The 12,704-nt window shown below is 38.3% G+C and overlaps 1 protein-coding gene across 1 annotated transcript; it reads right to left on the reverse strand.

Annotated features, from left to right (window-relative positions):
• Positions 1-605: 605 nt before the first annotated feature.
• Positions 606-1,614, reverse strand: LOC131393310 (olfactory receptor 1J4-like). The gene has a single exon (XM_058523960.1). It carries the CDS (start codon positions 1,542-1,544, stop codon positions 606-608), a length of 939 nt encoding a protein of 312 aa, XP_058379943.1. The 5' UTR covers positions 1,545-1,614.
• Positions 1,615-12,704: the final 11,090 nt, after the last annotated feature.

Genomic DNA, 12,704 nt, shown 5'->3' on the forward strand with positions numbered 1-12,704 from the left:
ATTATAATCTCATAAGTATAAATGCAGTGGTGTGCTGTATAATCAACAAAAAATGGCTCTCCCTTTGTTTTTGCAGTTTTGCCTTTGTAACATTTGCCAATTTCCATAGTGTCATTGTTCCCATTACAGCTGATTTCAATCTATCAACATGATATCATGGAATATGGAGTTGGGAAGAGATATGTACAATAACTTGAAGCCAAAGCAAGCCCACTTCAGCACACTACTACAGAAAATAATCAGTTCACTGGGAGCAGAACATGATGCTAAATCTGAGTGACCTCAATAAAACAGCATAAAAAATCCATTAGCAAAGGCTGATGTATCTAAAAGGAGAAAAAGACAAATCCACAATTATAATTGTGTGACATGTTTTGCATAAGATTTTGTACATATAAGAGATGAACATGAAAAAGAAATTAACTAGGGATAAAGAATACTTAACGCTGAAGTAGCAAACTTGACCTAGTTAACAGATTAACAAAACTACTCATAAAAGCAGAATGCATATTCTTTTAAAGTTATATGGAGTTGTCAACCACACAATAATTTTAGGGGACACATCTCACTGTGCTCATGACTGAAATAAAAGAATTTAGTGATTGTCACTTAAAGAATTTAGCCCTATTGGCAAATATTTCTAGGGCCTGTTTTATATCTCTGTTCCTCAGGCTATAGATAAAGGGGTTCAACATGGGAGTAACTACTGTATACATGACTGAAGCAATTATGTCTTTGTCAGTGGAGCCCCAGGATGAAGAGAAAAGGTAAACAGCTGCAAGCGTCCCATAGTATAAAGACACCACAAAGAGATGGGAACCACAGGTAGAAAAGGCTTTAAGGAATCTCTTGGTGGAGGGGACCCGCAGGACGGTGGTCCCTATACGGATATATGAGCCCAGGATACTAATCAAAGGCAAAATGTAAAGCATTCCTCCTTCGGTAAAGATGATCACCTCATTGAGCGAGATGTCTGAGCAACTCCTCTTCAGGAGAGAAGTGAGATCACAGAAGAAGTGGGGGATGGTATTGTCAGCACAGAAGGATACTGGGACCAAGAGGAGAGTGTGCAACAGAGCATGTGCACAAGAGAAGACCCAGGACACAGCTACTAATGAGACACATAGCTCCTGCCTCATGACAGTGGTATAGTGGAGTGGTTGACAGATGGCCACATACCTGTCATATGCCATCACTGCAAGAAGGAAGTGGTCAAGACACCCAAAAACTATGAAAAAACACAATTGAGAAATGCACCCTACATAGGGGGTGGATTGTTGCTGAGTCTTCATATTCAAGAGCATCTTTGGAACTGTGACAGATGAAAGGGAAATGTCAGAAAAGGCCAAATGGCTGAGGAAGAAGTACATGGGGATGTGGAGGCGAGAATCTAGCCGGATGAGCAGGATGATGAGCAGGTTCCCCAGCACCGTGGTCAGGTACATACCCAGAAACAGGGCAAAAAATAAGCCCTCCTGTTCTTGCTGGATGGGGAGCCCAAGGAGGAGGAACTCAGATACTCTGCTCTGGTTCTTTGGCCTCATAGTTCTCTTCTATATCCTGTGGATGAAGAGGCTTTCGGAATCTCTGGAACCTAGAAAAGATGATCAGGAGCATCACATCTCATACTGTAATTCTCTGGGAAAACAATCAATGAACTATCCTCCAATTAATTTCTCGCACCTGTGGATTCATGCATCTTTGCTCTAACTAGTCTGGCTCCAAGAAACCATCACACCGAAAAGAAGCCAACAAGACCTCACTACACAGAAAAAAGAGAGCTTTCACTCTTTCATTGAACGATTATTTATTTGACATGGAGTCTGTATTGGGACTCTACTTAGGATTGAGATTGCAGCAGTGAACTTAAAGGCAAGCTACCTGCCCTCTGTGATCGTATATCTTTATCATCATAGAGGGATAATTCACTACACCATGACAGAGCCAAATTATAATACTTCACTGTGACAGAAATAGTAGACAAGCCTCAGCACACTGGTATCACTTATTTCTGCCTTAAAGTAACGGGAGACTCCAGAAAATGTTGAAGCATTGTCACACTCCTCCTGTGAACCTGGCTGGGTCCTATTGATGTATAGCTGTAAACTCACTAGAAGTAGGCGGTCATTTAAAGCTACTTAATGACAGAATAGCTCCCAAACCAGAATAGTCCACAAACTATCTTTCATAAGAATGGAGAACATTTGGTGAACATTTGGGTACTAGGCTAAGAACTTTACCTACACTTCCTAATTAAATCCACACATGAGCCTTACATTCCTAGATTTTAAAAAATTTCCAGCTGCACTAAGAATGAATATTCTTTCCTCTTTTAGCTCTTAGGAAATAGAAATGTAAATGATATAAATCCCATATATATAAACTATATATAATACCATGTTCTGTAGGTTAAAATATATAAAATATTGGTTACTTCATGCAGTTCAATCTAACATATCTGTTTGATCAGAACCTGTGCTCTTAACCATCACACATGGAAACATCCCCCATCATTGGTTAGGGGTCCCAGACATCCTGCGTTGCTTTAGCGCTGCAAAGAAGCCACAGGAGTTCAAAATGTTCTTAGTTCCTTGCCTACAGGATTCACTTTATTTATATTGATCTATTTTCCAATTAGCAAACACTCTCACATTTATTATCATTATTCAAACAACAAATATTTATTGAGGGCTTGTAAGTTTCATGAGACAAGTGTAATTACTTTCATTTTATTGATTGAAAACTGAGGCCAGGGAATTAAGTGATTTTTCCTAGTATCTTACCGCCATTTGGTGGGAGTTCTGCACTCTAACTTCACACAGCATGATGCCTAATGTGTCTTTTCCTGGATCATTAAGTGAAGGGTTAAAGAACTGAGTGACTCAGTCACTCTCAGGCATATGAAAATCATAGCAGATCCATCTCAGAAACAGGGAGTTGCTTGGAGCTTTGGTTATCTCAGTTAAAGTTGCTCCAGAGGAGAGCACTGGAGGAAATATTTGAGTTTAGGGGAAAATCAGAAACCCCAACACACACGCAAATCACACACACACACACACACACACTGCTGATGTGAGGATTCCAGTCACCTGTGACCAGTTCCCATTCTAAGGGAAGAACAGCCAATATATGGTTCAGTTCATAATACTCATATACATACATAGTAGTCAAAAATAAAATGCAAAGAAGACATACACAACACACAATGATGTATCATTCACACACAAACACACTCACAATGCAAAACAACACACCTGACACATGACACATCTGGTAAACACTCAATTCACCACATATACATAACTCATCTCTATACACACATCTCCAAAAACACAAAAGGCCACAAACAATGCAAAATCTCACAGGAAACACCAACAACAACACACATGCATACATAGCCACACGCTAACCACAACAAGCAGCACACACATTCCCGTTACTGAGAGGCAAGCTTCCACCCATTCAGACCCACACCCTTCCCAGGGAAGGTAGTCAGCGTGAAGCAGTGAACCTTGTTCACACAGGCACAGTTGTTAAACCAACAACAACATCCCATGCAGGTGGACACATACATATGGTAACATACGCACAGACAAAAGCAAACAATCCACATTCCTGGTCTCATACATGAGTGTGTCACCTACAAACACAGCTCACACATACACTGGTACACACTGTGAGCAGGTGTTTGAGGCTTCTCTGACCTCGGTTGCTTGGTGAAGTCAAGAATCTTCTTTTCCAGCTGCAGAGACAACAATCTCACTCCCCATGCTGAGTTCTCATCCACTCAGCAGTGATGCCTGCTCAGTGAGGGAAATGCCCTCATCATAACAACAGGAAGCAAATGTGTAAGATCACAGACATGAATCAGGAGCCCCTAAATCACCCTTTAGGAGGCTGGCAACTTGATCTACATGTAGTAAATCAGGGCCCAGATTGGGTCTAACTCAGGAAGAGAATTAAGCTATGAGTCAGATACATAGTATACACATGCATGCAACTCTCAAACAACACAAACACAAGTATACACGCACAGAATCACATACTCACGAGCACAAAGGCACACAAACCCACAAGCACACAGGCAGATGCATCACCAAGTGCAGATTTCCAGCTCTCTCTGACCTGTGCTCATCCTTGGTGAGTTCAGGTACCTTCTGCTTAAGACTGTTGCCCAAATCCTCAGTTTCTCATCAGGAGACCTGGTATCCAGATGAAAAGAAGAAATATCTGCAGCCTCAGCTCTTCTACAGATTTTCATGTTTCTTAACCAACTCTGTAGCAATGAGCAAAATGTTTTAAGTACCAGAAAGAAGACAGAAACAAAGTCCCCAGGCTTCTGTGTCAGGGAGGAGCCCAGGGGATTGTGTCTCTGATGCCAGCAATGCCTTTCTTCTTGGGCATGGTTCCAGCTGGCACAAAGGATATTTTTTAAAGAGATGTAATAATGGCTTGTTTACAAAGGTGTTGGCAAGTTGAAAGGAAACTATTAAGGTATGATGAGGCACCCAGGGCTAGCAGCAGTGGGAAACAGGTACAAGGGGAGGGAGTGGTTGTGTGAACCTGGTGAGACTTGTAGGGGTAGGAGAGGAGCCCTGGACAGGAACTGTGGACAGTCACTGTCAACCCATGGTCCATCAGGGAGGAAAACAGAATAAATGCCCCAACCTCTCACTCTTTCTGCATTTGATCTCTTGCTTGTGTTGCCATTGGCCAAATCCAAAGGGCCCAGGAGCCCAGTTGATACAATCCATAAACATCAGACTCCTGAGACAAAACAGAATGGAGAAGGCTAGAGAATGGACTTGGAGGAGAAAATGGAGACTATCTAGCACACATTGGTATAGACAACATTTTCTAGTTACAAATATGTGCCATGTGTGGATGTCAAATATGCTTGTATGCTTTATTCTGCAAACATGCTTCTTTTCTTGGTGTAAAATTGCCTCTATTGTTTCATTATAAAGACCATAAACTCTTAAAGAGCAGGGATGACATTTTATAGAATTGCTTTCCTTGTCCAGCTCATGGTTCAGCAGTTCAAGTTCTGTCTCTGACAGGTGCTACAAGGAAAATATTTTAAAAGATCATAATTTTCTGCCTAGTTTCCCACTTTAAACTTACAGATAGTACTATAGGATATTCTATTTTCCGTTATTGAGTAATTATGGACAAAGAATTTTTTATACTTTTTATTTTGAAAACATTTGAGATTACAGAAAAATTAAAAATTATACAAAAAATTACCCTATACCTTTCACCAAAATTTCCCTAAAGTGAATATTTAACCATGTTTGCTTTATTATTATGTAGGTATACATGTATCTCAGATTCAGGCTATAGATCTTTGGCAGCTACACCACAGTGCATATTATCAGAAGGCAGCTGATATCAATTTTTCTAGTTACTGGTGATTTTAACCTTGGTCAATTGATTAAGATGGTGTCTACCAGATTTCTCCAAGATAAGTTTACCATTTTTATCTTTGAAATTAGTAAACGTAACTTGTGTGGATATTTTAAGGTTATGTAAACATGCTATCTCTCATTAAAATTTCAACCACTATAATGTAACATCAGACTTCATAAAAATCAGGAGGTTCTTGCCTGAAACAATTATTGTAATTGTGCTGGCCAAATGACGATTTTTATCATTCCGTCAATCATTCTACATGCATTTGTTCTCTGTAAGATAGATATTTCCCTTCTCTAAATATTTTTTTATTAATTTATTTATATCATTATGGATTCATAGATTTTCATTTAATCTGAGTCATAATCCGTTATGGTTGTTATTCTTTGTGAATCTCAAATTATTCCAGATTTAGCCAGCGGGAGCCCCATTGAGCTGGCTCCTGTGTCCCTGTGATTCATTGAGCACTTCCTCATTTTCAGGCTTAGTGTAATTTTCCCAAATCCTCTTTATATTTTCTGGACCCAGCCCTGGAATCACCCGTATTTCTAAGCAACGTGGGTTCCTTTCAGGGAAGAATGGTATTTGGAGAGAATTTGTTAGGTATGTTCATTGCTTACAAGATCTAGATCATCTCAGAAGATGCAGCTAAGAAATGTATAAAAAAGAAACACAGGAAGTATAAACAAAAAACTAATAAACTAATAGAAATGGTTACTCATAGGAGGTGAATGGAGGATGAGAATAGTACAAATATTCATATGTAATACATGAATTTCAACCTATTTATATATGTATTAAAATCATAAGTTCAAACTTACTCCAAACTCATTCCAATTCCAGTTTGACACTACAGAGTTCTTTCCAGCCTCTCCTTTTTCTTGTATGTGACACCTTCCACCAATAGTGAGGAGGTATTCTCTTTTTCAACAATATTTGTACTTATTCACTGAATTCTGGAATACATGTTAACTAATTTCAGAATCCTGAACCCATATAACTCTGGATGACAAAACTACTAACTGCAGCTCAATGTTTTTATATATATATTTTTTTTTTATTTTGAGGGTATATGGAAAATATTGTGTTCCAGAATTACTTGGATTAGCTATTTTTTAAAAACAACGTCTTTATTTTTTTATGTCATAATAGTTTATAACATTGTGAAATTTCAGTTGTACATTATTATTTGTCAGTCACTATATATTTGTGCTTTTACCCCTTATTCCCATTCCCAAGCCCCTTCCCCTCCAGTAACCACTTATGTGTTCTCTTTGTCCATGTATTTGTTTATCTTCAACATATGAGTGAAATCATACAGTGTTTGTCTTTCTGTGCCTGGCTTATCTCACTTAACATAATACCCTCAAGTTCCATCCATGTTGTTGCAAATGAGATGATTTTGTCTTTTTTATGGCTGAGTAGTATTCCATTGCATATATCTACCACATCATCTTTATCCCTTCATCAGTTGATGGGCACTTGTGTTGCTTCAATGTCTTGGCTATTGTAAATAATGCTGCAATGGGCTTAGGCATGCATAAGTCTCTTCGAATTGTTGATTTCAAGTTTTTTGGACAAATAGCCAGTAGTCGAACAGGTGGCTCATATGGCATTTCAATTCTTAATTTTCTGAGAAATCTCCACAGTGTTTTCAGTAGAGGTTGTACCAGTTTGCATTCTCACCAGCAGTGTATGAGGGTTCCCTTTTCCCCACATCCTCTCCAACATTTGTTGTTTTTTGTCTTGATGTTGAACATCTTTTTATGTGGCTGTTGGCCATCTGTATATCTTCTTTGGAAAAATGTCTGTTCATATACTCTGCCCATTTTTGGACTGGGTTGTTTGTTTTTGTTGTTGTTGAGTCTTATGAGTTCTGTATATATTTTGGAGTTTAACCTCTGGTTGGATACATGATTTGAAAATATTTTCTCCCAATTGGTGGGTTTTTTCATTTTATTCATGGTTTCTCTTGCCTTGCAGTTGCTCTTTAGTCTAATGAAGTCCTATTTGTTTTTTTCTTGTGTTTCCCTTGCCTGAGTAGATATGGTATTTGAAAAGATTCTTCTAAGATGGATGTCAAAGAGTGTACTGTCTATATTTTCTTCTAGGATTTTTATGGTTTCACATCTTACTTTCAAGTCGTTAATTCATTTTGAGTTAATTTTTGTATATGGTGTAAGATAATGGTCTACTTTCATTGTTTTCCATGTGGCTGTCCAGTTTTCCCAATACCATTTATTGAAGATACTTTCCTTTCTGCACTGTAAGTTCTTGGCTCTTTGTTGAAGGTTAGCTATCCATAGATGTATGGTTTTATTTCTGGGATTTAAATTCTGTTCCATTGATCTGTGTGTCTGTTTTTGTACCAGTATCATGCTGTCTGGATTACTACAGCTTTGTAGTATATTTTGAAGTTAGAGATTATGATGGCTCTAGCTTTGTTCTTTTTTCCCAGGATTGCTTTAGCTCTTAGGGGTCTTTTGTTGCCCCCTATGAACTTTAGGATTCTTTGTTCTATTTCTGTGAAGAATGTCATTGGAATTCTGTTCGGAATTGCATTGAATCTGTAGATTGCTTTAGGCAGTATGGACATTTTAACTATCTTTACTTCCAATCCATGTGCATGGAATATATTTCCATTTCTTTATGTCATCATTGATTTCTCTCAATAATGTCTTATGGTTTTCATTCTTTCACCTATTCGGTTCAATTTATTCCTAGATGATTTATTCACTTTGTTCTGATTGTAAATTGGATTGTATTCTTGAGTTCTGTTTCTGTTAGTTCTTTATTAGAGTATAGAAATGCAACTGATTTTTGTAAGTTAATTTTGTACCCTGCAACTTTGCTGTAGTTGTTGATTATTTCTAGTAGTTTTCCAATGGATTCTTTAGGATTTTCTATATATAAAATCATATAATCTTCAAATAGTGAAAGTTTCACTTCCTCCTTGCCAATTTGGATACCTTTTATTTCTGTTTCTTGCCTAATTACTATGGCCAAAACCTACAGTACTATGTTGAATGAGAGTGGCAGGAGTGGGCACATTTGTCTTGTTCCTATTCTCAGAGAGATGGCTTTCAGTTTTTCCCTGTTGAGTATGATGTTGGCTGTGGGTTTGTCATACATGGCCTTTATTATGTTGAGGTACTTTCCCTCTATACCCATTTTATTAAGAGTTTTTATCATAAATAGATGTTTGGTCTTGTCAAATGCTTTCTCAACGTCTATTGAGATGATAATGTGGTTTTATTTCTCATTTTGTGAATGTGGTGTATCACATTGATTGATTTGCAGATGTAGAACTATCCCTATGTCCCCGGTATAAATCCCACTTGATCATGGTGTATGACCCTTTTGATGTATTCCTGTATTTGGTTTGCCAACATTCTGTTAAAGATTTTTGCATCTATGTTCATCAAAATATTGACCTGTAGTATTCCTTCTTTCTATTGTTCTTTTCTGGCTTTGGGATCGGAATGATGGTGGCCTCATAAAATATGTTAGGATGTGTTCCAACTTCTTCAATTTTTTGGAATAATTTGAGGGGGATAGGTACTAAATCTTCTTCGAATGTTTGGTAGAATTCTTTAGAGAAGCCATCTTTTCCTGGACTTTTATTTTTTGGGAAGTTTTTATTACTGTTTAAATCTCTTTACTCTTGATTGGTCTATTCAGATTCTCTATTTCTTCCTGATTCAGTTTTGGGAGGTTGTATGAGTCTACGAATTTATCCATTCTTCTAGATTGCCCAATTTGTTGGCATATAGTTTTTCATGGTATGCTTTTATATACCTTTGGATTTCTGTGGTATCTGTTGTCATTTTTCTTCTTTCATTTCTAATTTTATTTATTTGAGGCTTCTCTTTTTTTTCTTAGTGAGTCTAGCTAAGAGTTTGTCAATTTGGTTTATCTTCTCAAAGAACCAGCTCTTAGTTTCATTGATCCTTTCTACTGTTTTTTTGGTTTCAATTTCATTTATTTCTGCTCTAATTTTTATTATTTGCTGCCTTCTGCTGACTTTGGGCTTTGTTTGTTCTTCTTTTTCTAGTTCTGTTAGGGATAGTTTAAGATTGCTTACTTGAGATTTTTCTTGTTTTTTTTTTAATATGGATCTGTATTGCTATGAATTTCCCTCTTAGGACCACTTTTGATGCATCCTGTATGTTGGTATGGTGAATTTTCCTTTTCATTTTTCTCCAGGTATTCTTTGATTTCTCCTTTAATTTCTTCAATGATCCATTGGTTGTTCAGTAGCATGTTGTTTAGTCTCGACATGTTTGTCACTTTACCAGCTTTTTTCTTGTAGGTGATTTCTAGCTTCATGGCATTATGGTCAGAAAGGATGCTTGTTATGAATATGATCTTCTTAAATTTATTGAGGCTTGCCTTGTTTCCCAACATATGGTGTGTCTTTGAGAATGTTCCATGTGCACTTGAGAAGAATGTGTACTCTGCTGATTTTGGATGGAGTGTTCTATATATATCTATTAAGTCCATCTGGTCTAGTTTTTCATTTAGTTCCACTGTTTCCTTGTTGGTTTTGTCTGGATGATCTATCCATTAATGTAAGTGGGGTGTTAATGTCCCCTACTATTATTGTGTTGCTGTTAACGTCTCCTTTTAGGTCAATTAATAGTTGCTTTATGTACTTTGGTGCTTCTGTGTTAGGTGCATATATATTTATACGTGTTATGTCCTCTTGGTATAGTGTTCCGTGTATCATTATGTACTGCCCTTCTTTGTCCTTCATTGTTTTTTTTTTTCTTTTATCTTGAAGTCTACTTCATATGATATAAATATGGCAACACCTGCTTTCTTTTGTTTGTCATTAACTTGGAGTATTGTCTTTCAACCCTTCACTGTAAGCCTGTGTCTGTCTTTAGAGCTGAGATGTGTATCCTGGAGGGAGCAAGTTGTTGGGTCTTGTTTTTTAATCCATCCAGCCACTCTGTGTCTTTTGATTGGGGAAGTCAACACATTTACATTTAGAGTGATTATTGACATATTATGGCTTAATGCTGCCATTTTATTGCTTGCTTTTTGGTTGTTACATATTTCCCTTTTTTCTTTTCCTGTGTATTTTGGACTGCTATTCAAATTTGGTCTCTCTCTATAATGGTTTTCTCAGTTTTTTCTTTATTTATCATTTTTGTATTTGTTCTGATTCTTTGCAAGGTTTCCACAAAAGATCTTGTAGATGAGATAGTCTATTCCCTGATAGCCTCTTATTCCCTTAGTCTAAGCAAGTTTCATCCCTTTCCTCTTCCCCTTCTAAGTTGTTGTTGTCACAACTTATTCTGTTATAGGTTGTGAATGAGTGCTTAAAATGAAGTGATTATATTTGTTTTTTATGTTTTGCTTCCCTTTATCTTTAGAGCTATAATTAAGTTTTTGCTAATCTGTTCTGATAGACAGTTGCAGTTTTCTGATTTTGTTTGCCTATGTATCCCCTTGCTCAAGTCTTTGTAAACATTTTCTTCTTTTTTTCCTTCAGGTATGAGGGCCTTCTTGATCAAATCTTGTGTGGGAGGAGGTCTTGTGGGAATGATCTCCCTCAGTTTTTGTTTATCTGGGAAAGTTTTTATTTCTCCATCATATTTGAAGGGTATTTTCACTGGATATAGTATTCTTGGCTGAAAGTTTTTGTCTTTCAGAATTTTTAATCTATCATTCCACTCGCTCCTAGCCTGTAAGGTTGCAGTTGCAAAATATGATGGAAGCCTAATAGGGGTTCCTTGTAGGTTATTTTCTTCTGCTTTGCTGCCCTTAATATTTTTCGTTGTCATTGACTTTTGCCAGCTTTACTAGTATATGCCTTGGAGAAAGTCTTTTTTACTTAGATGTAATTAGGAGTTCTGTTGGCTTCTTTTACATGTAATTACATCTCCTTCTCCAGAATTGGGAAGTTATCAGCTATTATCTCTTTGAGCATGCTCTCTGCTCCTTTTTCCCTCTCTTTTCCCTCTGGAATAGCTATAATCCTAATGTTGCATTTCTTAATTGTGTTGGATATTTCTCAGAGAATTTCTTCATTTCTTTTCAGTCTAAGTTCTCTCTCCTCCTCCATCTTAAGCATTTATGTATTTCTGTCCTCTATATTGCTAATTCTATCCTCCATATTGTCAGCTCTTTTATTTAAGGACTCCAGATATTTCTTTATCTCCTCCATTGTGTTTTTCATCTCTAACAATTCTAATTGGTTTTTCTTTATGGTTTGAATATCTCTTGTGAAGAATTCCCTCTGTTCAGTAATTTTGTTCCTGATTTCATTGAACTGTCTTTCAGAATTCTCTTGTAAGTCATTGAGTTTTTTATGATGTCTATTTTGAATTCTCTGTCATTTAGATTGTAGATTTCTGTGCCTTCAGGATTAATTTCTGGGTGTTTATCTTTTTCCTTCTGGTCTGGATTATTAATATATTTCTTTATACCATTCGATAGAGTGTATTTGTGTTGGTGCATAGTGATAGTATGTGGTTGCAGGTTCCAACTGCCACCACTAGAGTGAGCAGGCAGGAGCTGTGTAATCTCAGCCCACTGTCATGATCCCTGTCAGCTGTGCCTGTCCAAGCCTGAGCCAGTCCTTGGGATTGTAACAGTCCTGTGGGGTCCCCTACCTAATGATGAAGCAGTCACGTGGTGGCTCAGGGCTGCTGCTGCCAGCTCCCCCAGTCCCACTAAGTGATGCTCCCACTTTCAGAACCACAGTGGTATTCTGGGTGTTCACGGCAGCTGGGAGCTCATTTGGTTTGCCCAGACTTGGAGCTCAGCTGCCATCTGCTCCTAGGTAGCACCAGCAGTTTTGCTTGGTGGGTGGGACCTCGCCTCGGGGACTGAGCCAGAGCCACTTCCTGGGACCATGGTGGGATTGTGGACTCTCACACTGGATGATAGAGTGATCACACAGGGGCTCAGGGCTACTGCCCCTTGCTCCCACAGTCCCGCTGAGTTGTGATCCCACTTCGGAGCTGCAGAGGTACTATGGGCATATGAGGCAGCTGGGAGTTTGTTAGCTCAGGCCACAGCTCTGCTGCTATCTGATTCTAGATCTGCTCTTAGGTCACACCAGCTGTTCTGCTAGGTTGGCGGAACCTCTCTACTGGGTCCAAGTCACAGCCATTCCCTGGGACCATGGTGGGACTGTGGATTCTCCTGCTGGATGAGAGAGTGATCACACGGGGGTTCAGGACTGCTGCCACCTGCTCCCACAGTCGCACCAAGTCACACTTCCTTTCTTCAGGACTGCAGGAGTGCTATGGGCCTTCACAGCAGCCGGGAGCTTATTC

Source organism: Diceros bicornis, chromosome 28, assembly GCF_020826845.1.
Source record: "Diceros bicornis minor isolate mBicDic1 chromosome 28, mDicBic1.mat.cur, whole genome shotgun sequence".
Classification (NCBI taxonomy): domain Eukaryota; kingdom Metazoa; phylum Chordata; class Mammalia; order Perissodactyla; family Rhinocerotidae; genus Diceros; species Diceros bicornis.